Source organism: Zophobas morio, unplaced genomic scaffold, assembly GCF_036711695.1.
Source record: "Zophobas morio isolate AGI-343-1 ecotype UQ-CSIRO unplaced genomic scaffold, CSIRO_AGI_Zmor_V1 ptg000030l, whole genome shotgun sequence".
Lineage (NCBI taxonomy): Eukaryota > Metazoa > Arthropoda > Insecta > Coleoptera > Tenebrionidae > Zophobas > Zophobas morio.
The window spans coordinates 981,924-1,008,682 of record NW_026972135.1 but is presented as its reverse complement, the minus strand read 5'-3'; the positions used below and the strand labels follow the sequence as shown (position 1 = coordinate 1,008,682).

The 26,759-nt window shown below is 33.7% G+C and overlaps 3 protein-coding genes across 3 annotated transcripts; 1 reads left to right on the top strand and 2 right to left on the bottom strand.

Annotated features, from left to right (window-relative positions):
• Window positions 1-3,891: 3,891 nt before the first annotated feature.
• On the bottom strand, window positions 3,892-7,859 carry LOC135139115 (elongator complex protein 1). The gene is made up of 6 exons (XM_064069220.1): window positions 7,241-7,859; window positions 6,904-7,190; window positions 4,681-6,850; window positions 4,418-4,634; window positions 4,018-4,364; window positions 3,892-3,970 (listed from the first exon to the last, which is right to left on the bottom strand). Exons 1-6 carry the CDS (start codon window positions 7,755-7,757, stop codon window positions 3,909-3,911), a joined length of 3,600 nt encoding a protein of 1,199 aa, XP_063925290.1. The 5' UTR covers window positions 7,758-7,859; the 3' UTR covers window positions 3,892-3,908.
• A 7,926-nt stretch (window positions 7,860-15,785) lies between these two features.
• Window positions 15,786-16,679, top strand: LOC135139117 (peroxiredoxin 2-like). The gene is made up of 2 exons (XM_064069221.1): window positions 15,786-16,072; window positions 16,121-16,679. Exons 1-2 carry the CDS (start codon window positions 15,939-15,941, stop codon window positions 16,575-16,577), a joined length of 591 nt encoding a protein of 196 aa, XP_063925291.1. The 5' UTR covers window positions 15,786-15,938; the 3' UTR covers window positions 16,578-16,679.
• A 3,320-nt stretch (window positions 16,680-19,999) lies between these two features.
• Window positions 20,000-23,136, bottom strand: LOC135137837 (uncharacterized). The gene is made up of 5 exons (XM_064067588.1): window positions 23,052-23,136; window positions 22,833-22,997; window positions 22,636-22,777; window positions 22,391-22,586; window positions 20,000-20,090 (listed from the first exon to the last, which is right to left on the bottom strand). Exons 1-5 carry the CDS (start codon window positions 23,127-23,129, stop codon window positions 20,084-20,086), a joined length of 588 nt encoding a protein of 195 aa, XP_063923658.1. The 5' UTR covers window positions 23,130-23,136; the 3' UTR covers window positions 20,000-20,083.
• Between the last annotated feature and the right edge of the window lie 3,623 nt (window positions 23,137-26,759).

Genomic DNA, 26,759 nt, shown 5'->3' with positions numbered 1-26,759 from the left:
TTGAAATTGAAAAAACAAAAAATTAAAATCGGAACATTGAAAAATAGAAAAACTGTAAAAATAAAGTAAATAAAAAATCGAAACGAAAAATTGCACGTCGAAAATTTGAAGAAATGAAAAATCAAAACTTGAAAAATCTCAAATCGAAAAACTGATGAAACGACTAACTGAAAAAAATTAATATTAAAAACACAAAAAATTAAAATCGGAACATTGAAAAATAGAAAAACTGTAAAAATAAAGAAAATAAAAAATCGAAACGAAAAATTGCACGTCGAAAATTTGAAGAAATGAAAAATCAAAACTTGAAAAATCTCAAATCGAAAAACTGATGAAACAACAAACTGAAAAAAATTAATATTAAAAAAACAAAAAATTATAAAATGGAAACACTGAAAAATCAAATAATTGAAAAAATAAAGAAAATAAAAAACCGAAACTAAAAACTACAAATCGTAAAACTGAAAAATTAAAAATTAAAAAGTCGAAATATTTATATTTTCTTTTAGCAGATTGCAACTGGAAAACGAAAAATCGAGGTATATTAAAAAATAAATCAAAAAATTGAAAAACCCAAAAATCATAAAATCGCTAAAATTGTAAGATCGAAAAACTGGAAAATTAAATATCGAGAAAATAAAATTTGAAAATCGAAAATTGAAGAAATGAAAAATTGGAAAATCGAGAAACTGAAAAACATAAAATTGAAAAAATGAAAATTTTAAAAATATAGAAGTTGAAAAATCGAAAAATTGAAAAATTCAAAATTTGAAAAATTTCACGCTGAACAATAATTATAAAATCAAAGCATTGAAAAACGGAAAAATTGAAAAATAAACAAGATAAAAAACCGAAACGAAAAATTGCAAATCGAACAATTGCTAAATCTAAAAATTGATACATTCAAAAGTTGGAATAAAAACAAAAAACTAAAACATTTAAAAAAAGTTGAGGAGTTGCATATCGTAAAATTCAACAAAATGAAAAGTTGAAAAACTGCAAAACGAAAAATTGAAGAAATAAAACATTGAAAAAACAAAAATTATAAAATCGAAACATTGAAAAATGGAATAATTAAAAGTGCGAAACGAAAAATTGCAAATTGAAAAATTAAAAAATTGGAAAAACAAAAAATATTATAAAATTTAATTTACGTAATAGTAAAAAAATATTTTTTTTTATTTTTTTAATTAATCGATTTTTCAATGTTTCAATTTTATAATTTTTTGTTTTTCCAATTTTTCGATTTGGAATCTTTCATTTTTTTATTTCTGCAATTTTACGATAGGTATGCAACTCTGAGGTCTTTTAAGTTTTCAATTCTTTGATTTTCTAACTTTCGGAAGTGTTAATTTTTATATTTAGCATTTTTTCGGTTTGCAGTTCCACGAGTTTTCAATTTTTCCGAATTTTTCATTTCTTCAGTTTTTTTGCTTTGCAATTTTTCGTTTTCGGTTCTTTATTTTCCAATTATTCGGTTTTTCAGTATTCTGATTTTATTTTATTTTTTTAAATTGAAAAAATTTAAAATTTAAAACTCGTAAAATTCCAAATAGAAAAATTGCAAAATCTGAAAACTGAAATATCCAAAATTTGGAAAATCGTAAACCTGAAAACTCGAATAGGTGCATATCGTAAAATTGAAGAAACAAAAAAATGAAAAACTGATAAACTGCAAATCGAAAAATTGAAAAAACAAAACAATTAAAATCGGAACATTGAAAAATTGAAAAACTGTAAAACTAAAAATAAGGAAAATAAAAAATCGAAACGAAAAATTGCAAGCCGAAAATTTGAAGAAATGAAAAATCAAAGAATTTGAAATTTGAAAGCTCGAGAAATTTTTAAATCGAAAAATTCCAAATTCTAAAAATTGAAGAAACAAGAAAAATCTCAAATCAAAAAGCTGAAGGACGACTAATTGAAAAAATTAATATTGGAAAAACAAAAAATTATAAAATCGAAACACTGTGAAATCGAATAATTCAAAAAAATAACGCAAATAAAAAACCGAAACTAAAAACGTAGAACTTGAAAAATCTAAAAATTGAAAAATTCAAAATTTAAAAAATTTCACGCTGAACAAAAATTATAAAATCAAAACATGAAAAAACGTAAAAATTGAAAAATAAAGAAAATAAAAAACCGAAACGAAAAACTGAAGAAATAGAACATTGAAAAAAAATTGCAAATTGAAAAATTAAAAATTGAAAAATTGGAGAAACAAATAATACTTTTGCTTTTTCAATTTTTCGATCTGAAATTTTTCATTTTTTTTATTTCTGCAATTTTACGATGTGCAATTCTGAGGTCTTTTAAGTTTTCAATTTTTCTATGTTACAACTTTTGGATGTTAATTTTTATATTTAGCAATTTTTCGATTTCCAGTCCACGCAGGCGCGGATCCAAGGGGGGGGGGGGGGGCAATGGGTGCCCCCGACGCACGACCGAGGTACTTTATTATTTTTCAAAATTTTGAAATCACATTTCATTTTGTAAATACAGTACGACCTCTTTAATCCAAACTCACGATTATCTGAACATCCAGTAATCCGAACAGAGGCTATTTGAAGTCGATGCCTCTTTAATCCGAACAAAAACTCTGCAATCCGAACTGAACTTGAAAACATGCATCTATGTACTTCCAAAAATGACGCAAGATCTTTCTGCATTATGTTGTATGAATTAATTAACTAACTCTGGAAAAAAGGATGAAGTTATCGGAGAAATGAGACCCGAAATCTACAAGAGAAATTATTTGGTTAAATTTCGAAAATCGTCGAAAATGGGTCGAAATTTGCATGAGAAAAATTTCATTTTTGAAAAAGTTTCCTAAAAAATCTTAAAAAATTCAGAGATATATATCCCGACGTGCTGATTCCAAAAATATACCATGTTTATGGTAACGGAGCAATATTTTCGGAAAATTCGCCGTGAAATTTGAATTTTTCGAAATTTTTAAAAATTGCAATATTTCAACTGGACGATTCTGGAAAAATGGTTTAAGTTATCGAAAAAATAAAGCCAGAAGTGACTTCTGAAGCCCAAAATCTACAAGAAAATATATTTAGTTAAATTTCGAAAATCGTCGAGCAGGGCCGAAATTTGCTTAATGGAGGTAATGCATAATGGAAAATTTCATTTTTGAAAAACTCATCTAAAAATTCTGAAAAAATTCAGGGTATAGATCCCGGGGTGCTGATTCCAAAAAGATAGCGTGTTTATGGTCACGGATATTTTTTTAGAATGTATCTATTATCCATTGTTGCTTAAGAATTCTTTAAAAAATTTAGGTTTATTTCTTGAAGTTTGTTTTCAGTTGTGTATGAAGTTATTATTCATTTCCCTTTCAGATTTTTGGGAAAATCGCTGATCCGAACAAATCGTTGATCCGAACACACCTTTTTCCCAATTAATTAGGATTATCGAGGTTCTACTGTACACTATACGTGTAATGAAAAAAACCAAATGTCACCCATGTTATGTGAAAAAGAATATACTAGCTAATATTTTATGAATTTTTTTTGTTTAAAACGAATTTCTGGAAGATAGGTACAATCGCACAAAAATTGCCCCCCCCCCCCAACGAAATCCTGTATCCGCGCCTGAGTCCACGAGTTGCAATTTTTCGTTTTCGGTTTTTCAGTATTCTGATTGTATTTTTTTTATTGTGAAATTTTTTAGTTTTTGGATTTTTCATTTTTCGATTTGCAATTTTTCGGTTTTCACTTTTTCGATTTTCAACTCTAGTTTTTTTAAACATGATTGCAAATTACATTTTTTAAAAGTCGTCTAAAAATTCTCAAAAAATTCAAGATTATAGATCTCGACGTGCTGATTTTTTAAATAAAAAAAAGGGGAAGTAATGAGGGAAGTAACAAAAGACCACAGTTACACTTAATTAAAATTTATTTCTTAAAAAAATTGAGTTTCCAATTCGGGCTATCAGGTGCCGTCCGGTACGCCCCATCTAAAACAAACAAAATCAGTCACACGACAACCTACACCAACCCTAACCTAAATGTTCGAAGTTTTCCAAATCCGCCAACTCCTGCACGTCTTGCGTCTGATAGTAGGCAGTAAAATGTGGCGGCCATATTTCCCCGACGCCATTTTTAACATGGCCGTCAACTTTCCAATACAAGTCATACAACTTCTTAACTTCTTTAAACGAACTGTCACTTTCTTGCAACAGTAGAATACAACAGTTTCGAACATCTTCACCTTTGTTGTAAATTTCTTTAATCGTGCAATGCAGAGCCCTAATCAACGCTATATCTTCATAGATTCCACCTTCCCGAAGATCTTGCTTCTTCTTTTCTTCTTTTCGACGATTACGTGAAGACGCTGTGGAAGAACGTGACCTAACAAAGCAAACTTTACGACAATTGCTTCGACTACTGTGGAATCTAAGTACCTAGAGGACCTTGAAGTTTTCGTTATCGTGCTACCTGCATCAGAAAACAAATCGTCCCTATCATCACACTCATCTCCAAAGTTACTAAATTTGTTAAGTTTATTGCGTCTGACTTCCACTAGTCTCAGTCGGTACTTGTCATACAACGCACTCAAGTCTTTTAGCTTCTCCTCCAAATAGATTTTCTGCTTTTGCACCAATGGGACAACCTCGGAAACTAAATACTTTTTTGAATTAACCCAAAAACAAACCTAAGTATTTACCAATAATATCCCTCCGATTGTGTTTCTTCGCCACGTGCACCGCCTCCTTGAATAACTCCGCCTCCAACAACACCTTAATCGCCATTTCGTAACTCCCGACATAGAACTCGTACAACATGGCCGCGTCTTGTACATGACCCTGTGTTAACCTCCACGCCAATTCACTGATTACCCTCACCCTCTCCACCTCATTCACTTTCAACTCCCCTAACACATTCACAACCTCCCTCCAGTTTAAACACAACATAAACTCGTCAAGCGCCTCCTTCAACAACCCCGCCCTCTTCAAAACAAGCCCCGCCTCTTGGTGGAAGCCACGCCTACTCATATCCTCCGCGAACGCGCGACTCACGACTTCAAACTGTCGGTTGTTTCTAGGACAAGTTTCATAAGCTTCTAGACTGACGTTGTTGTTTTTAATATAATTGGAGACAACCTCGGATTCAATGTCAGGGCAACGGAGTAAATAATTAACGGCTGATCTAGGGTTTTTCGCGAAGACGTTAATCTGGAAGCGACGTTCCACCTCCCTTAAGTTTCTCAAGGTGTTTATCTGCGGTTCGTAGACGCGGGGGTCCATCTGGCAACATGTGGCCACAAAGTGCGCCAGATCTAAGTCATACAGAAGCAACGACTCGGTGTAGAGTTTCTCTTGGTCGCAACCGTACGTTTTGAGAGTGTTAATCGCCTCGATTAGTTTTTTTTTCAACGTGACGTCACCGTACGAACGTCTCAGGAGGTCCTGCAAGTACACCAAACCCTCTCGAAGTGTGAAAAAATTCAAATTTATTATCAGTATAGTGGTTATATAGTCGGCGTAGTCCACTTTATTAAAGTACTTGAAAATTGCCAAAAAAATCGCGTCGATTTTACCCGGATACATCTTCGATTTCCCCCAATTCCGATAAATGCTATCCAACACGTTCCCCTCCTCGAACTCCAAGCAAATGCTGTTTAACTCGTTGATCGTTTTTGCCCCGGTCATGAAACGATCGATTTGCTCCAAAAATCGATTCGCGTCCAAATCGAACAACAAGTTCGCGTTTAGTTTCTCCAAACGTATGAAACGCAGGGCTTCATCCCAACGTCCATCGTCCAACAAACGATCCAAGATGTCGATCGATATTAAACGACACGAAATCGTTTCAAGGTTGCCCCGGGGTAATTGTAGTACTATTTTGGGGGAATTTGTTATTGCGGTGACGATAGTGGCGCCTTGTTCCACACTACGAAGATATTTGTTGTCAAAATTACCAGTCAATCTCAAACAATATAGTTCGTTGAGTTTGGTGGTGTAGAGGAGGTAGTTGTCGAAAATTTGAAACGAGTTGACACAGTCGCTGATTTTGTGATCGTTGACGTAAAAGTGACAGTTTGACAGTAAACGACACGTGTAAGGTTTATCGTTGATGATTTTGACGTCTTGACGGACCGTGTCTTGACAGTCGTTGATATAGAGGTTAGAATCGAGGCGGCTTAGACTTACGAGATCGTGATTGGTGGAAATGTGCACTAAGTGTCGTAGTGGGGTGGGGGCGGCGTTGATGAATTTAATCTCGGTTGTGGCGACGTCTAAATTGTGGATAATTGTGTCTGAGGGAGTTTCACAAGAAAAAAAAATCGTGCCTGGAGTGTGGATAAAGTGATGACATGACAAAGGAATGAGTGACAGATTATCAAGTGTCAACTTTAGATTGACAGAAGTAACGTTTTCTAGTGTCTCAATGTCTAATATTTTTAGATTGTTGTCACAGTCAACTATAACTACACAATTTTGACCAAAAGCGACAAAATTAATAGGCGCTGAATTCGTAAAGGTCTTGAGACTCATTATTGGGGGGATCACCGAGTCGGTGAAATCAGTCAATTGGAGACTTTTGCCGTCAATGACCCCACAAACCCCCAATGAGTTGTTGATGACGCTGCGAAACACATACTTGACGATTTCTTTAACTGTGACTACACGTAGAGTGTACGTGAACTGGGTGGAATCCAACCAATCAAAATCCAATAGTGGATTGTCACGTCTAAACGTCAATTTTTGCTTCTCGTACCACTTATAATTACTCGAAGTTAGTAAATGTATGTTTTGTGTGTTGGTCACGGAGTCCTCGGTGCAAATAGTAAGAATTTGGGCACAAGGACTCCATTTTAGTTCTTTTATTCTAACCTATAAAAATTACAAATGTGACACAAAACACCCGACGACGTAAAAGTACTCACCGTGCCGAAATTTAAGTCAAAACTGAACCGCTTCTGACCGTTTTTTTCAAAAATAACGATACTCTGAGAACTCGACTCCGCCACTGTCGCTATCATATTCCCCGTCGGACGCCACGCCACTGGTGGCTGCAACCCCGGACACTCCTCCGACCTGTACAACGCTTTACAGGGCGTTTCAAAAACAACGAACTTCCTTTTCTCGCTCTCCCAGTAATTCACGACGAACATCTCTCCATTTCCGCGCCAGGAAATCGTCGGTTTTTTGTCTTTGACGGGTTTAGTCTCAACTGTCAAAAAAGTGGGGTTATGTTTTGAACAAACACGACAGAAATTGTACCTGGTGTTGTTTTCTTTAATTTGCCTTCTGAACCCCGGAACTGGGTGTCTTTGGAGCCCCAACCCACATACACGGTATCCGGAATCTTCGCCTGGACGCTACTTTGCCCCTGGGGGAAAACTTCTCCGTTGATGTAGTCGATGCTATACGTGGCCACATCGCCACTTTGTGACACCAAGGCGACGATTTCCTCCGTGGGGTTCCAACTAATGGCGGCTATGTCGCTGTCGAATGCCAGGGTTTGGAGCTCCTGGTGCTCCTCCGGGTCGAAAATGTGGATGCTGTCTTTGGTCACGATGCAGATTTTGTTTTCGATGGTGAGGACTTTTAAGTGAGTGGCGTCTTCGAAGTTGTGGGGGCACACTTCGAGTGTTGTGTTTTTAATAAAATCGTGTTTGTACAAGGTGGTGTTTTTGATGAAGTAGGTGGTGTCGCCGGTTTGGGCGAAGATTGTTGAGGGGGCGAACGTGTCATCCACGGGTTTATGGAATAGTTGTAACAGTTCTAAATTCTTCATTTTTCTGGTTAAAGGTGTTTTCGTTCGTGCAGAAACAACTAACAACACATTTACGATTGAGGTTAGTTTTTTATTGACGTGTGGTAGACTAATATAGTGACTAGAAGGTGCGGCAACCTCGAAATTCGTACAGTTAAACTCACTATTCCAAAAATTTTAAAAATTATTATTGACTATTTTAAGATACGACTTCTTAGTTGATATGTTCTGTTAAAGATTATAAATAGTTTTTTGAAGTGGTTTTTAAATATAAGTATTTATATCTTCGTATTTATTTTTTCTATTACTGTATAATTGGTTGCCTAGTCACGAGTTACACAACTAATAATAATAATAAAGAACTAAATACGATTTTTTCTATACAGATATTGCTTTATTACATATATAAAACTGCATTATGGAAAATATCAACGTCAATAATTATAGCAGTTCTATTTTTGTTTCTTTTTGTATCAGCTTATTAATGAAAGATGAACCTAAATTCCACTAAATTATACGATGTCACACAAAGTGATTTATTTATTAATTAAATCTTCCCGATTTCTGTAAGCTCATTTATTCAGTAACCTTGTGCCCGTTTAAATATTTATATATCACGTTAATAATGGCATATTTACAAAAAATAAATCCGCAATGCGCAAACTTCGATTGAACTTTGCCGCTTCTTTGTGATCAGAATTTCACGATAGCACGCCAAAAAAACCTTTAATAACAATAATCGGCCCCAGATTGCCATTTCATGTTTAATTCATTTCCTCGACCTTGCCACCCTAATTACTAATTAGAAACGAATCAAAGTTGCATATTCATCTAGAATTACGTTTATTTTTCGCATTTACACTCCGTAATGTTTTATTATCATTGCCTTATCGTCATCAGTAGCACCAATCTCGAACGCCCCAATTATCCAATAAAAGCATCAAATGGCGTGCTACCGGTAGATAGCAATTATTAGCAAAATAATCCTTCGAGATAACCGGATAAGATAAATAAAAATGGTAAACAACTTAAATAACAGGGAATTCGGATTATGTCCGATTGTGTAACTTCCAATCTATTTTATCACAAACAGACGTTACACAAATAAATTTCTATTAAACATGTGTAAACACGTTTATATTGGTAATTGGAATATTAATTAAATGGAATCGCAATGTCATCATCGTCAACTATTGTGCAATATTGTCAAACATTTTGAATTTAAAGTTAGCGCGTCAGGGTGGGTTTTGTTTGGTTTTGACAAGTGAGGGCAGTGGCGGCGTCGATTTCCATTAATCGAGGGAATCGGGAAAATATTTTTTTTGTTATTTTACCACCAAATTCATGATATTAAAAACACAAAAACAACTGTAATCGAATCTTTGAACCACTGCAACCACAAACTTATCTTGAGTTAAGTAAAATCAACAAGACAACATCCGTAAATTCTAACACTAGTTTTATGCAGCGGATATACGCACGTCTGCTTAAAGTTAAATAAAGTTCTCCTGATTAATTGTTGCCGCTTTATTCAAACTGAAAACTAACTTATTTAAGGTTTTTACTATAAAATGCGCTCGAAAGTGGTTGCATCAGTGCCCCATCATGGGTAACCCTTCAGATTGCCAGCCTCTCCAAGACTACATCAAACCACGCACCTTGGTATTGCAAAAGATACAATGGTATCCAGAATTCCCAAATACTATCATCATCGTCAGCACTCCATCGTCATTGGTTCTGGATAACAATTTGGCTGAAATAAAACTAGCAGAATATACAGGGAGTCCTTTGCAACAGTGGCAGTTGGAGTGCATTGAAGGCGGAAAGTTTCTGTTGAAGAATGTTGGTAGACAGTAAGTAACGACATATGTTTGTGTGAGTTTAAAATTTTTGTCGTTGGTTTGTAGAGAATATCTTTCGGTAGACAGAGATGTAATAAAGACAAAAGCAAAAACTGGTGATTACAATCAACAGTGGAGTTACAATCCTCTGGATGAAACTATAAGCAGTCCCGGTAATAGCAATAAAGTGTTGGATATAAAGTTAGGTCAGTTTATTCCTGGGGCTGATTTAATACTTCATAATAAACATGGAGGAACCAATCAAAAATTTGTTCTGCAGACAAACACGTGACCTTGTGTACCACTCGATGAAATAAATATATAGCATGAAAATTTTCGTGTGGTTGTTGTTATTTTATGTCATTGTTTTTTGTTTTTTCTCAAAACTTCAAACTCATATTAATGACACGAACTAAAAAATTATATTTAAATGACACTTATCTTCCAACTGCGATCTACATCACGCATTCTGATATCTTATCATTATCAAGTACTAATAATAACAACAAGTAGCATTTTTGTAAGTATCTTTGTTTATGGGATCATTTAATAAATCTCATCATTACAGGCTCTTTTCATACAGAATTATAAGAACATTTGTGGCCGCCTGGAAGTAGGCAACCAGTTATACATACATAATGCAGCCACCGGATTGGCAGCTACAACGCGCAAGCCCAAAGAGGAAACGCCACGGTGGAAACGTAAAACAGACTCTCTTCTTCTCCGACCACTCACCGGGTGCAGACGACCCTCTTCTTCTCCGACCACTCACCGGGTGCAGACGACCTTCTTCTTCTCCGACCACTCACCGTGTGCAGACGTCCTCTTCTCTTCAAGACCTCCACGTGGACATACACATACAACCTTGGGCCGTGTTATCATTTTTGTAGTTGGTATTGTAAATAAACCTGTACTAAAACCGTTTCTGTTAGTAATTCGACGACAACAATTACACATTTTTATTTTTTTTTTTAAATTGTTAATTTTTTAATTTTATTAGGAAGTATTTTTTCAAAAAACCTATTCAATAGTAACTTCTGACTGACTTTGGCCCTTCTTGGTATAAATAATTAAGTTTATATGTATGTATGTCTTTATTCATGTTAATACACAATAGTGTTTACACAAGTCAGTACCTAATAGGGAAAAAAATAATATGTAACATTATAACAATGAGACTAATATATTTGATAACCGAAATCAATAAGACTAGATTTTATATTTCAAACAAATTGTTATGTTATTGTTATATTACTGAGTGATGTTAATGTTCGTAATTTTTGTGTCAGGTTGGCAACATATTTATAATTTTGGGTTGCACATCTGACTGTTAAATTGACATTTATGACATCAAGTCATCAGCTGCCATATTTTCAACTTTTTAAAACGTTAAAACTGTCAACTAACGTACTAGCATTGCTACCAATAATTTAGAATCAACTCTTCATCAATCATGAATCAATTTTTAAACTAATGATGTTGGTAACACTAACGCGTTCCTTGTTTAGTTTAACTGTTACAGTCATATAACTGCCAATAAATGGACGAATAGCAGCAATGCCAACATCACTATTTTAAAGATAAATTGCACGGCCTACCAGGGTTTTTTTGATCATATGGTATGTATTGGGGTTGAAGGAAGCTTTGCTGTTGAGCATAGTGTATGTACAGTGGCGGCTACAATAAAGTAGGATACTTCTTTTCTTTCCCCAGTGTGATTTTCAAATTTTTATTGACGTTTAAATGTCATTTTCAATCAAGTCCAGTTTACACAACTAAATTTCTTGAAAAAAATTCTTTCAAGAGGTGTCCTAGAAGAAAACGTAGAGAAAAACGCAAGTGTTTTATTACTTATTATTTATTATTATATATTATTACCAGCTTTCAATTTCTTAACCTTTTGTTACGTGCACTCATGTCAAAATTGACAACTTTCAACTGACATACTAGCACTGCTGCCAATAATTCAGAATGCCAACACAAAAATTTGCTTCATAAAATAATAGTAGGCCTGACAATTAATTTTAAAATAAGAATGTTGGCACCACTAGCGCGTTCCTTGTTTAGTTTGACAGTTACAGACAAACAGCAGCTATGGCAACATGATTATTTTAAACATAAATTGCATGGCCTAGCAGAGAATTTGTTTCAATCATATGGTATTTTATCGTTTTGGGGTCGAAGGAAGCTTTGCTATTGAGCGTAATGAAATGTAATAAGTTGACGGTGCTTTTCTGATAGAAGAAATCGTAGAGAAAAACGTATGTGTTTTATTAATCCAAACTGTTGTGTCAGTTGTCATCAATCCCATTTTAGATTTATTGTCGACATACTTCACATCATAATATTTACAAAAATCAAAGGCAACTTGATGACTTTTTCAGTTGAACATCCGATATGTCATGCCTATGTCATTGCAAAACATTTTGGAATATTGAAAAGTAGATAGAGAAATGTTACTGAAAAAAAAACCGGTTTGTTTTAGTTGCTTTAAAACAGGTTTTTTTTTGTTTTAATTAATCTTTTTTTAACTACCTTTTTCAGATGTTTGATGTGACAGATGTTAGTTTTTGTTAGAAAGGGCAGAAACTTTAGAACAGTATGCAAATTAATCAAATAAATTTATTTTTTATAAACTGCTGACAACTGCACCATGCAAAATCGTACCATAAAATATATCAACAAAATTAGGTATTTGTTCTAATCTATATTCAAAATTTTGAGGTTATGATAGCATGTTGTTGAAGTGAAAAAACTAAAATGGCACTATCGCAAATGTTTAAATTTTTGAAATTTTTAAGAAAACCTTGACTCTGTTAAATAACAAATACTTGCTAATTTATTGAAAAAAGTATATTTTAATGCTTATTTAAATAATACTGTTAAATGAAGTGATATTATTAAAAATTTGCGATGTTTCTATTGAGCTTTAAATCATCGGTGTATAACAGATACGTCAATTCAGCAAAATAACCATAAATAACAAAAAAAATGGTCCAAAAGTTGATAGTCTCTTTCCATTTTTACACTTCAAATTGTCAATCCGTGACAAGCAGCTTTTAAACTTTGTAGTGCCAATATCAGAATAATTAAACTGTGGAATCAGTTTTTTTGTCTAACCTGAATTTACGAGGTGACGATTTTTATAAATTCTTCAACTGAAACAAAAAATAAATGTAAATAATCAAAATCATTAAATCATCTGACACTAAATTGCCAGCTTTCAATTTCTTAACCATTTGTTATGCGCGCTCATGTCAAAATTGAGAACTTTCAACTGATACTAGCACTGCTGCCAATAATTCAGAATGCCAACACAAAAATTTGCTTCAGTTGTTAAAATAATATTATATAATATAATGTTGGCACCACTAGCGCGTTCTTTGTTTAGTTTGACAGTTACAGACAAATAGCAGCAATGCCAACATGATTATTTTAAACATAAATTGCATGGCCTACCAGACGATTTTTGTTTCAATCGTATGGTATTTTAACGTTTTGGGGTCGAAGGAAGCTGCTATTGAGCGTAATGAAATGTAATAAGTTGGCGGTGCTTTTCTGATAAAAAAAATCGTAGAGAAAAACATGTGTGTTTTATTTATCCAAATTGTTGTTTCAGTTGTCATCAATTCCATTTTATTTATTGTCGACATACTTCACATCACAATGTTTACAAAAATCAAAGGCAACTTGATGACTTTTTCAGTTGAACATCCGATATGTTATGCCTATGTCATTGCAAAACATTTTGGAATATTGAAAAGTAGATAGAGAAATGTTACTGAAAAAAAAACCGGTTTGTTTTAGTTGCTTTAAAACAGGTTTTTTCGTTTTAATTAATCTTTTTTTAACTACCTTTTTCAGATGTTTGATGTGACAGATGTTAGTTTTTGTTAGAAAGGGCAGAAACTTTAGAACAGTATGCAAATTAATCAAATAAATTTATTTTTTATAAACTGATGACAACTGCACCATGCAAAATCATACCATAAAATATATGAACAAAATTAGGTATTTGTTCTAATCTATATTCAAAATTTTGAGGTTATGACAGCATGTTGTTGAAGTGAAAAAACTAAGATAGCACTATTGCTAATTTTTAAATTATTGAGATTTTTTAAGAAAACCTTGACTATATTAAATAACAAATACTTGCTAATTTATAGAAAAAAGTATATTTTAATTGCTTATTTAATTAAAACTGTTAAATGAAGTGAAATTATTAAAATTTTGAGATGTTTCTATTGAGCTTTAAATTATCGGTGTATAACAGATAGGTATTTCAATTCAGTAAAGTAACTATAAATAACAAAAAAAAGGTCCAAAGGTTGACAGTCTCTTTCCATTTTTACACTTCAAATTGTCAATCCGTGACAAGCAGCTTTCAAACTTTGTAGTGCCAATATCAGAATAATTAAACTGTGGAATCAGTTTTTTTGTCTAACCTGAATTTACGAGGTGACGATTTTTATAAATTCTTCAACTGAAACAAAAAATAAATTTAAATAATCAAAATCATTAAATCATCTGACACTAAATTGCCAGCTTTCAATTTCTTAACCATTTGTTATGCGCGCTCATGTCAAAATTGAGAACTTTCAACTGATACTAGCACTGCTGCCAATAATTCAGAATGCCAACACAAAAATTTGCTTCAATTATTAAAATAATATTATATAATATAATGTTGGCAAAAGTAGCGCGTTCCTTGTTTAGTTTGACAGTTACAGACAAATAGCAGCAATGCCAACATGATTATTTTAAACATAAATTGCATGGCCTACCAGACGATTTTTGTTTCAATCGTATGGTATTTTAACGTTTTGGGGTCGAAGGAAGCTGCTATTGAGCGTAATGAAATGTAATAAGTTGGCGGTGCTTTTCTGATAAAAGAAATCGTAGAGAAAAACATGTGTGTTTTATTTATCCAAATTGTTGTTTCAGTTGTCATTAATTCCATTTTATTTATTGTCCACATACTTCACATCACAATATTTACAAAAATCAAAGGCAATTTGATGACTTTTTCAGTTGAACATCCGATATGTCATGCCTATGTCATTGCAAAACATTTTGGAATATTGAAAAGTAGATAGAGAAATGTTACTGAAAAAAAAAACCGGTTTGTTTTAGTTGCTTTAAAACAGGTTTTTTTGTTTTAATTAATCTTTTTTTAACTACCTTTTTCAGATGTTTGATGTGACAGATGTTAGTTTTTGTTAGAAAGGGCAGAAACTTTAGAACAGTATGCAAATTAATCAAATAAATTTATTTTTTATAAACTGATGACAACTGCACCATGCAAAATCGTACCATAAAATATATCAACAAAATTAGGTATTTGTTCTGATCTATATTCAAAATTTTGAGGTTATGATAGCATGTTGTTGAAGTGAAAAAACTAAGATGGCACTATCGCAAATGTTTAAATTATTGAGATTTTTAAGAAAACCTTGACTCTGTTAAATAACAAATACTTGCTAATTTATAGAAAAAAGTATATTTTAATGCTTATTTAAATAATACTGTTAAATGAAGTGATATTATTAAAAATTTGCGATGTTTCTATTGAGCTTTAAATCATCGGTGTATAACACTATAACAGATATGTCAATTCAGCAAAATAACCATAAATAACAAAAAAAAATGGTCCATAGGTTGACAGTCTCTTTCCATTTTTACACTTCAAATTGTCAATCCGTGACAAGCAGCTTTCAAACTTTGTAGTGCCAATATCAGGATAATTAAACTGTGGAATCGGTTTTTTTGTCTAACCTGAATTCAGGAGGTGACGATTTTTATAAATAATCAAAATCATTAAACTTTATAGTGACAGAACAAATTTCTTTAGTTATCTTTCTGAAGTTACAGCTACAAGAGGAAAGCGGTATTCTTTAAATTGTTCGTGATTAAAGAGAAACTTGCGTTTCAAAAATAATAATTACTCATTTTTGTAATATAGTATATTTCATTATTTTCCACTGTCAACTACACGAGCATCAGCAAAGCGAATAAACTCTATGTCAAAAACCAGCCAATCATAGTAAAGAAATTAACGAATTAGGTCGCATTGTTAAAGTAACAAACTAAAGCGTAGAACTCGCTTTAGCAACAACCGACAAAAAACCGCCCGTGGTCTAGAATTACGCAAGCCCCAGCCCCCCCAGCACCGCCGGCACTGCTCCCCCTGCGCAATATCAAAGGTCACTTTTTCTCGCCGGCATACAGCACACCGGTCGGCCATTGTCGAAACAATCGACGATCAGCTGCGCTTTCACCCATTTATCAACCGCCAACCGCCATTTAACCGCCGTCTCTCTACCAAAGAACACGTGTGTCAAGCGTTCTAGCAAATTCCACAATGCCTGTCCCCAGCCTTCAAAAACCAGCGCCGGATTTCAAGGGCACCGCCGTCGTCGAGGGCCAGTTCAAAGAAATCAGCCTCTCGGACTACAAGGGCCAGTACGTGGTGATCTTCTTCTACCCCCTGGACTTGTAAGTAGCCCCCACGTCGAAAACCGCGATAATCACCGCCGGTTTCAGCACCTTCGTGTGCCCCACGGAAATCATCGCCTTCTCGGACCGCGTCGACGAGTTCAAGAGGATCAAGACGGCGGTGATCGCCGCCTCCACGGACAGCCACTTCTCGCACTTGGCGTGGGTGAACACCCCCAGGAAGCAGGGGGGCTTGGGGCAGATGAATATCCCGTTGTTGGCTGATAAGAATTTCAAGATTTCAAGGGACTATGGGGTTCTGGATGAGGATACCGGGGTGACTTTCAGGGGGCTGTTTATTATTGATCCCAAGGGGATTTTGAGGCAGATTACGATTAACGATTTGCCGGTGGGGCGGTCGGTGGACGAGACTCTCAGATTGGTGCAGGCGTTCCAGTATACGGATGAGCATGGGGAGGTGTGCCCGGCTAATTGGGCTCCGGGGAAGAAGACCATGAAGCCGGATCCACAGGGTAGCAAGACCTACTTCGAGGAGGCTAATTAAAGTATTAGTGGGTTTTTCCCAGTTATTTTTTTGCCAATTTTTTTGCAGTATTACCATGTCTACTCCTATTTTTTTCCAGTGAAATAAAGATTTTGTTCTGAAGTTTTTGTTTTGTTGGGTGTCAAGGTTGTGTGTGGGGGGGCGATTATGGGAAGTTTGTTGCAAGTGTGCATTTTTGTGCAGGTGAGTCATTTTTAAACATTGTTGTAGATAAATAGAGTGTGTAATTTGCAAGGAATTTTTCAATGGAAAACTGAGTGTTTGATTTTTATTGTGAAACAGTTCCTACTATAAACATTGTTTTTCATGACAGTCTTCATGGATTTTATTGTGGAAAATTTTTAGTACTAAAGATTAGCAAATGTGTGTACATTACCATAGTTTTATTTTCAGTTTTTAAATTTGTCTTATTAACAATGTTTGCAATAGTTAATTTGATTTGGCGGAGTAAATAACTATTTTGTTTTTCCATTGTTCCTTGGCCATTTTCAACTGTGTGTTAATTAAAGTTAATAAAAATTATTCATCGATTTTTTCCCTTTTACTTCTCAAGCGTAAGCGAAGGAAGTATTGTAATCGAGTCCGTCGGCCGACCCTCTACTTTTACGTTTTCTTGATTACATTTTTAAATAACAACTAAATTGTTCTCAATAATTTAGCTATTCAGGGACAATAATTAATTTTTTCAAAGCTGTCTAGGTTTTGTTGTAATATAATTAATTCCTAGACTTATTACACTAAAAAGAGACGTTTAGAATTATACGTTCTTTTGTAAAATGACAATGGGAATTAATGGAACGTAGGCTGTTAAAAGAAGCGTTAAACGTAATTTTTTGGGTTATACTAAATTCTGAAGAAAAAAATGAGAAAACGGGTGGGTGGGCGGGGTTAAATTTAACTTTTCCTAAAGAATCTTTTATAAGAAAGCAATAGCCCGCCCACCCACCCATTCGTTGTTCCAGCGACGGTTACGGCTAACAAAGAATCGAGGCCGGAAGTGAGTTCTAGGACTCGAAATCTACAAGAAAATGTATTCAGTTAGGTTTCGAAAATGTCAAAATTTGGCCGTAATTTGAAGAAGGGAAAATTTCAATTTTAAAAAAGTTGTCTAAAAATTGCGAAAAAATTCAGGGACGTAGATCTCGACGTGCTGATTCCAAAAATGTAACCTGTTGATGGTCACTGAGCGACATTTTCGAAAAAATCGCTACGAAATGCGAATTTTTCAAAATTTCGAAAATTTCGATATTTCAGCGGTCGATTCTGGAAAAACGGTTGCAGCTATCAAAGAATCGATGCCGGAAGTGAGTTCTGGGGCTCGAAATCTACAAGAAAATGTATTCAGTTAGGTTTCGAAAATGTCAAAATTTGGCCGAAATTTGAAGAAGGGGGGACCATAGGGAAAATTTCAATTTTAAAAAAGTCGTCTAAAAATTGCGAAAAAATTCAGGGACGTAGATCTCGACGTGCTGATTCCAAAAGTATAACCTGTTGATGAACACTGAGCGACATTTGCGAGAAAATCGGTACGAAATGCGAATTTTTCAGAATTTCAAAAATTTTGATAATTCAGCGGTCGATTTTGGAAAAACGGTTGCTGCTATCGAAGAATCGAGGCCGGAAGTGAGTTCTAGGGCTCGAAATCTACAAGAAAATATCTTCAGTTAGGTTTCGAAAATGTCAAACTTTGGCCGAAATTTGAAGAAGGGGGGACCATTGGGAAAATTTCAATTTTAAAAAAGTGGTCTAGATTTTGCGAAAAAATTCAGGGACGTAGATCTCGACATGCTGATTCCAAAAATATAACGTGTTGATCGTCACTGAGCGACATTTTCGAAAAAATCGCTACGAAATGCGAATTTTTCAAAATTTCAAAAATTTCGATATTTCAGCTGTCGATTCTGGAAAAACGGTTGCAGCTATCACGGAATCGATGCCGGAAGTGAGTTCTAGGACCTGAAATCTACAAAAAAATGTATTCAGTTAGGTTTCGCAAATGTCAAAATTTGGCCGAAATTTGAAGAAGGGGGGACCATTGGGAAAATTTCAATTTTAAAAAAGTGGTCTAAATATTGCGAAAAAATTCGGGGACGTAGACCTCGACGTGCTGATTCCAAAAATATAACCTGTTGATGGTCACTAAGCGACATTTTCGAAAAAATCGCTACGAAATGCGAATTTTTCAAAATTTCAAAAATTTCGGTATTTCAGCGATCGATTCTGGAAAAACGGTCGCAGCTATCAAAGAATCGATGCCGGAAGTGAGTTCTAGGGCTCGAAATCTACAAGAACATGTATTCAGTTAGGTTTCGAAAATGTCAAAATTTGGCCTAAATTTGAAGAAGGGGGGACCATTGGGAAAATTTCAGTTTTAAAAAAGTGGTCTAAATATTGCGAAATAATTCAGGGACGTGGATCTCGACGTGCTGATTCCAAAAATATAACCTGTTGATGGTCACTGAGCGACATTTTCGAAAAAATCGCTACGAAATGCGAATTTTTCAAAATTTCAAAAATTTCGATATTTCAGCGGTCGATTCTGGAAAAACGGTTGCAGGTATCACGGAATCGATGCCGGAAGTGAGTACTAGGGCTCGAAATCTACAAGAAAATATATTCAGTCAGGTTTAGCAAATGTCAAAATTTGGCCGAAATTTGAAGAAGGGGGGACCATTGGGAAATTTTCAATTTTAAAAAAGTCGTCTAAAAATTGCGAAAAAATTCAGGGACGTAGATCTCGACGTGCTGATTCCAAAAATATAACCTGTTGATGGTCACTGAGCGACATTTTCGAAAAAATCGCTACGAAATGCGAATTTTTCAAAATTTCAAAAATTTCGATATTTCAGCGGTCGATTCTGGAAAAACGGTTGCAGCCATCATAGAATCGATGCCGAAAATGAGTTCTAGGGTGCGAAATCAACAAGAAAATGTATTATATAACTGTTAATATTTCTAGTCTATTGTAATCCTCCAATTCTTGAGTATTCTCTTAAACGTAGATTTATTTTTAATTTGATAACAATAAATGGTAAAGCAATTTTTGTTGTCGGTTTTGATCACTTCTTCTGGCTTCTTGCCTATATTTTTTTTATCAAAATCGGCTAAAAACCGAATTGAATCAATGACTTGACGCCAGCTAGAAAGTGTTTACAAAAATTTTATTGCAAACTTGCACTCTTTTATTACAACATTAAACGAGCTGGTGTTTACTCGAACAAATTTAAAGCGACAAAAATAAATATCCAGTGTTTGCGTAAGCGACCACTTTAGAGTTTGCCAAAATTGAAAATAGAAAAATGCAGTTTATGTTTTGACTCCAGATATCTAGAGACAGAGGTCACAACAATTTCTATATGATAAAAAATGTACACGTGTTGTTTAATAAACAGCTTTATTGATAATAATGACAGTTTAGTACGGACTTAAACAACAATTTTACAACAAAAGAACTGGGAGCCTAGTCACTATTTTTTCCATTGTATTTATGACCCCCCGGGCACTGTTTAACTCCTAAAACAGAAAATAATAGATAATTAATAAATGAAGGGTAAAACAATGGAAAAAATAAAGACAACACTAACAATAAATATATATAAAAAAATAAATAAGTAGAAAATAATACTGAAGGAGGTTAGAGTCGGTCGAAACCATCTGTGACCTTGTAGGCCGTCATCTTGTACCCATTTGAAACCAACTTGACTGGTTTTTTATCATCTACTATAGTCCTGTGTGGAAAATTCCTCATTCTACTTATAGTAGTGCTTTCTGGTACAACTTTGCGTCTTAAAGTCCGATTCCTACTCTTGTTGTGTCTAACAGCTACAGTAATTTCTTCTGGTTCTTGAATTTCCACACTTTTTTCATCATTTAAGTCCACGATTTCACGCTGGACGTGTCCATGGTGTTGTTTGGGAAAAAAATCCTCCAGAAGCTTCTTCTGTTTCTCTTCGCAATTCTCCACCTGTCGCATCAAATCGAACAAAATCTTCAACTCTTTTCTAACTTTCTGCCCTCTCGAAATCTTCCCATTCATTTCCTCAATCGTGTCTTTCTGCAACTTATCAACATTCTTAAACTCCCACAGAATCTGCGCTTGCTCGTACAACTTCAACGGATCATGTGATTCTTCCAACAATTTCCGCAAATTTTCCAAAATTCGCATCTCATTTTCCAACGCTGCGTCTCTCTCCCGTTTCAAATCATTTTCCAAATCGTGTTTGGTTAAACCCACCACGAAGTTCAACCCCGATAGGTAATCAACGTATTTGATTTCTTTCCGAAGATCAAAATCATTACCCATTTTGATCCTCTCACCAAAATCTTCAACCACTCTGTAGATAATGCACTGAAGTTTTTGTAACCTCACTAGCATTTTGATCAATTTCTTGGTCATGAAAGTCGACCCTGTGGACAACACAGAAGCTATGTCTTCGACGGACTTGTCGCGCAAAATCTGCATCTCTTTGAAGTCATCTAGAAGGCGAATTTTGCTTGGAATGTCGTTGGATTTGTCTTCTACTAGGATTTTTTTCCATTCGGTTGTTAGAAGGTCTTTGAAACCTTGGAGTTTGCACAAGTCGCTGTGGATGGTTGAGTACTTGTCGAAATCTAGGTTGATCAGGTTTTGGATTTCTGTCAAGATTTGGTTGATCCGTTCTTTGATCATTTGGTTGGGCACGGTTGGTTGGACTGGAGGGTTTTGGCCAATGCGTTCTCTCGCTTGAGTTATTATTGAAGTGATTTTCTCTTTTACGTCTTGTGTGGTTTCTTCGGATTCGTGATCTTTTTTGATGGTTTGGGTTTCTTCGGATTTTCGGTGAAGAAATAGGGGTCTTTTAACTCCGTCGATTTCAACAAACGGGCGACCGTTATTATCAATTATCACTTTTGGTGATAACTGTTCCACTACTAGTTTTCTCCTATTGGAGTCTTTTTCTTTTTCTTTCTTCTTCTTTGGTTTTGCTGGTGGCTCAACCAAACCCCCTAATTTTTCTCGAAGAAACTCTTCAACTTCATCTTCGTCTACAACCTTTAGGATATATCTTTTTTTCCTAGAACGTTCTTCAGTTTGGTTGCCAAAAACCAAACTGTATTCAGGTTGGTATTGTTCTAGACTTCTTTTGAAACGTCTGGGTCTCACATATCTGGAAGTGTGAGCCCCCACTTCGTCAAAATCTCCAACCAAATCACTAGCAAAATTAAGCACGTTGTTTCTTAGATTTTTCCCCAAATTTCTGATATACTTTCTAGAATTGACAAAAACGTGAGGCACTGACTTAAACACAGGCGAAATTTGTTGACCCAGTTTATGGAAATGGTGCAGGAAACGTATTGGTGCATTCAGAAGATAGTAGATTGGGTTGTGTGGTACCAAATGGTTAAAATTTAAAGAAGTCAAGTATTCTTCTCTAGGGTTATACACCCTCTTCACCATTTTTCTTTGTACTATTTCTTCGGCGCTACCACCGTCATCATCTTCTTCTTCAGAATCACCGATTTGGTTTTCCACATCTGTAACCTTCAAAAATGGCAACCGTATCCCATCTCCATCAAACACCAACGCCCTTTTCGCCCTCCCATTGGCCCTCTGTAGCTTCTCCAAAAAGGTTTCAGATGGTTTCAACCCAACCCTCATCTTCCTCGCCCCATGGTACTGCGAAACTCTCCCAGATGGTTTCGACCCCTCCATCCCCCGCAAATTCAACATCTCCTCCAACGGAAACCGCAAAAACAACGGCAACAAACCCACCACAAACCGAACCGACTTTCGCAAAATGGGCAAATCGCGTTTTTTCCGACTGTGTCCATACCTGCAGTCACAAGAAATCTTCTGGAAGACGTCATCGGTCACGGGTTGTAAAAGTGGTCCACGATTAGCGGTACCCAGAATTTGCACTTGCTGCAGGGGCGCAGACCCTCCGTAGTAGCCGTCCTCGAAAATGGATCTACAGGGTGGTCGCAACAAGTTGCCGCAGTCACCGTCCTCACCAGTGTAGACAGGGCAGTCTGAAAGGGGATTGGTTAGACGTGTCAGGGTTAGAGGGCGTGGTCTTACTCGGTCTCTGGATGACGACGCGGTCAGGGCGGGCCACCAGGCCGGTGAGTGGTGGTGGAGGTGGAGGGGGGAGAACGAGTGGTGCTTGTACTTTGTACTTGTAGGCGAAGATGGGCTGGCAGGCGGAGCTATAAGATCCGAGCTGAAATTTGATTGGGTGTATTTTGTGTTTTGGGTGTGAGTTGGGTGGGGCTTACCTGGTATTGCGACTGGGCGGGGATGGGGATGTACGAAGGCGCGATTTGTTGGATTTGTTGAATCTGTTGATAGGGGAAGGGTTGTTGGTCCGAGCACGGACTACCCTTTACTATTACTTTATAAGGGAGGTACGGGGGTGACACGATTTGGAGGTCTTTGCTGCACTGAAATTTTAGTTTGGGGGTTAATTTATCCAATGTCAGTCTTGTGGGACTTACTTTTAGGCAACCACAGTCTGCTTTAATTTCGCTGATGATGGCTAAAACGGTGATTAGTAATAGTTGGTAGTGTTTCATTTTGGAAGATGTGGATTGGAAATGATGCCTTGTTGGAGTTTGAGAGGGTATTTATAAGGGATTTGGTGTTTGTTTGTTCGATGTTCGTGATTTCTTGTGGAATTGTATGAAGGTGAAGGTTGGTGGAGGTTATGAGTGGACGAGGGTTTTGACCGGATCGTGTGGCAAAACAAAGTCAGCGTTTGTACAAATAGTAAACAATACATGAGTCAGGCGTGTTTGATTTGATTTTTGTTTATTTTTTTTTTTATTCTAGGGGTTGTCCACTATAATTTAAAAAAATGGTCGAAGCTTATTTCAAAGAATTTCCCTCGGCTCTAAAGTATAGCCCAACAGATCCCCCTCAATTGAAAAATTATAATTTTTTTTTGCGTTTTTTGTTTTCTGGTAATCTCTGTAATAATTTTTCAATTTTTCGATATTCCGATTTTATAACGTTTCGTTTTGTCAATTTCAATTTTTTTAATTTTTTATTTATTTATTTTTCAATTTTTCATTGTTTTTGTTTCTTCAATTTTAGGATGTCTTGGAATTTGAAGTTTTTCGATTTTACGATTTTAGAATCTTTCCATTTATCAATTGTTGGATTTTTAAAACTTTTTCAGTTATTCCATTACTCAATTTTTCGATATTTTATTTTTGAATTTCTCGACATTTCATTTTTCAATTTTTCGACTTTTCCATGTTATAATTTTTCGAATTTACAATTTTTACGTTTTTCAATTTTTCGATTCAGTACTTTTTTGTTTCTGGATTTTTAGTTTTCAATGTCTCAGTTTTTTGTTTCTTCAGTTCTTCGTTTTGAAATTTTTCGATTTTCTACTTTTTCGGTTTTTAAATTTTTCATGTCTTCAATTTTTCGTGTCTGCACTTTGTTTTCTTAATTTTTTGGCATTTTTCACTTTTTCTATGTCCAGATTTTTCAACTTTTAGACTTTTTAATTTTCCGTTTTTTCATTTTTTGAAATGCAATTTTCCTAGTTTGTGTTTTAAATATGCAATAACAATAATTTTTAAAACTTTTCATTTTTTCTATTTTCGGTTTTAGAATTTTTTCAATTATTCGATTTAAAAAAAAGTTTTCCATTTATTCAACTTTTCGATTTGCAATTTTTGGTTTCGATTTTGGATTTTCTTTATTTTTACAATTTTTCGATTTTTCACTGTTCCAGTTTTATAATTTTTTGTATTTTTAATTTCAATTTTTTTGTTTTTTTTTTTGTTTCTTCAATTTCCCGATATTGCAAACTATTTGAATTTTTATTTCTAATTTTTTCATATTTTCGATTTTCCAACTCTTGGTTGATTTTGCAATTTTTCGATTTTTCAATTTTCCATTTCTTTAATTCTTCTGTTTGCAATTTTTGGTCTTGTTTTTTATTTTTTTTAATATTTCGATTTTTCAGATATTCAGTGTTTTAATTTATAATTTTTCTTCTTTTCAACATAAAATTTTTCAATTTTTCGATATGCAGTTTTTCGGTTTTCAACTTTTCGATTTGACAATTTTAAGCTTTTTAATATTCAAATTTAGATTTTTCAGTTTCTCGATTTTTCGTTCCTGTAAGTTTTGATTTTCAATTTTTCTAGTTTTCAATTTAAATATGTAATAGTTAATGTTTAATTTTCAACATTTTCATCTTTTCAATTTTACGATTTTAAAATTTTTCCATTTTTCATTTAATCGATTTTTCAATGATAACAGTTTTTCAACTTTACAATGTTTCGGTTTTTCAATTTTTCGATACATTAATTTTTTTCGTTTTTTAAGTTTTTCGATTTTTAGTTTTCCAATGTTTCAATTTTTGCTTTCTTCAGTTCTTCGTTTTGAAATTTTTCGTTTCAGTTTTTTGTTTTCTTCCTGATTTTTTTTAATTTTTCGCTTTTTCCATGTTCAGATTTGATTTTTTCATTGTGAAATCTTTCAATTTTTCTTTTTTAATTTCTTGTTAAATTTTGATTTAAAATTTTCTAGTTTTCATTTTAAATATTCAACTTTTAAATTTTTAGATTTTTAATTTTTAAATTTTTAGATTCTTCAGTTTTTCATTTTTTCAAATTTTCGACTTTCATTTTCATTATTTTTACGGTTTTTTGTTTTTACAATTTTTGGGTTCTCCAATTTTTCAATTCATTTTTTTGTTCGATTCTAAATTTTTAGTTTTTCAGTGTTTCAATTTTTCATTTCTGCAGTTCTTCGTTTTGAAATATGTATTTCGATTTTCTACTTTTTCGAATTCCTCATTTCGTCATTTCTCGTTTTTTAAATTTTTCGGTTTTTTATTTTTTTTTTTTTTAATTTTTCGGTTTTTCAATCTTCAGTTTTTATTTTTTTTCAGTTCTTAGTTTTGAAATTTTCCGATTTTCTACTTTTTCAATTTTGCAATTTTTTCTTTCGACTTTTTGTTTGTTTTTTGATTTTCTTTTAATTTCATTCAAATTTTAGATGTTTTAATTTTTCGTTAATTTTTTATTTGTAATATTTCTAATTATTTTTAAATATTTAAAAATTTTTTAGAAATTTTCGCTTATGCAATGTTATTATTTTAGAATTTTTTCAATTATTGGATTTTAAAACTTTTTCATTTCCTTTTCAACTTTTCAATTTTTAGATTTTTAATCCTCTAATTTTGGGATTCCTCCATTTTTCATGTATTTTAATTTTCGATTATTTGCAATTTTTGGTTTCGGTGTTCTATTTTTTTAATTTTTATAATTTTAGATTTTTCAATATTCGATTTTATAATTGTTTGTTTTTTGAATTTCAACTTTTTCGTTCTACAATTTTTCAATTTATTCTTTTTTTTATTAATTTAAATATTTAAAATTTTCAGATTTTCGATTTGCCAACTTTTGGTTGCTCCAATTTTTCGATTTTACAATTTTGGATTTGCAGTTTTACAGTTTTAAGTTCTCAATATTTCGATTTTTCAGTTTTTTATTTTTTCATTTCTTCGGTTTGCAATTTTTCGTTTCGATTTTTTATTCTCTTTAATTTCTCAATTTTTTTGATTTTCAATGTTTTGATTTTTCAGTTTCTCGATTTTGCAATTTTTCTAGTTTTCGTTTTAAATATGTAATAATTCATGTTTATTTTTTTTTATTTTCATCTTCTTAATTTTACGATTCTAAAATTTTTGCATTTTTTAAATTATTTGATTTTAAACTTTTATTTTCATTTATTCGATTTTTAATTTTTCGATTTTTCAGTGTTAAAATTTTTCAACTTTACAATTTTGATACTATCTATATTTTTCGATTTTACAATTTTTGGATTTTCTAAATTTTCGATCCGATGCGTTTTTTTTTTCCAATTGTTCGTTTCTTCAATTCTTGGGTTCGCAATTTTTTGATTTGTCAACTTTTCCCAACAAAAAATGGAAAAATCGCAAAGTTGTAAAATTGAAAACGAAAAAGTAAAATGAAAATTTTGAAAAAACTAAAAATTGGAACAACCCAAGAACTTGAAAAATTGAAGAAACGAAAAACTGAACAACCAAAAAACTCAAAATGCAGAATTGAAAATTTTAAAAACTATATATTATATGAAAAATTATAATGGAAAGAAACATTGAAGACTTGAAAAACTGGAGAGATGAAAAATGAAAAATTGTAATATCGAAAAATTTG

What these genes read in the sequence shown, in the direction of transcription:
- LOC135139115 (XM_064069220.1), bottom strand. Translation starts at nt 7,757, where the DNA reads ATGAAGAATTTAGAACTGTTACAACTATTCCATAAACCCGTGGATGAC. An exon ending in ATTAAAGAAAACAACACCAG is followed by an intron (nt 7,191 to 7,240) that starts GTACAATTTCTG and finishes CTTTTTTGACAG; the next exon opens with TTGAGACTAAACCCGTCAAA. An exon ending in TTGACTTAAATTTCGGCACG is followed by an intron (nt 6,851 to 6,903) that starts GTGAGTACTTTT and finishes TAATTTTTATAG; the next exon opens with GTTAGAATAAAAGAACTAAA.
- LOC135139117 (XM_064069221.1), top strand. Translation starts at nt 15,939, where the DNA reads ATGCCTGTCCCCAGCCTTCAAAAACCAGCGCCGGATTTCAAGGGCACC. An exon ending in TTCTTCTACCCCCTGGACTT is followed by an intron (nt 16,073 to 16,120) that starts GTAAGTAGCCCC and finishes CGCCGGTTTCAG; the next exon opens with CACCTTCGTGTGCCCCACGG.
- LOC135137837 (XM_064067588.1), bottom strand. Translation starts at nt 23,129, where the DNA reads ATGAAACACTACCAACTATTACTAATCACCGTTTTAGCCATCATCAGC. An exon ending in CAGACTGTGGTTGCCTAAAA is followed by an intron (nt 22,998 to 23,051) that starts GTAAGTCCCACA and finishes CTAAAATTTCAG; the next exon opens with TGCAGCAAAGACCTCCAAAT. An exon ending in CCGCCCAGTCGCAATACCAG is followed by an intron (nt 22,778 to 22,832) that starts GTAAGCCCCACC and finishes ATCAAATTTCAG; the next exon opens with CTCGGATCTTATAGCTCCGC.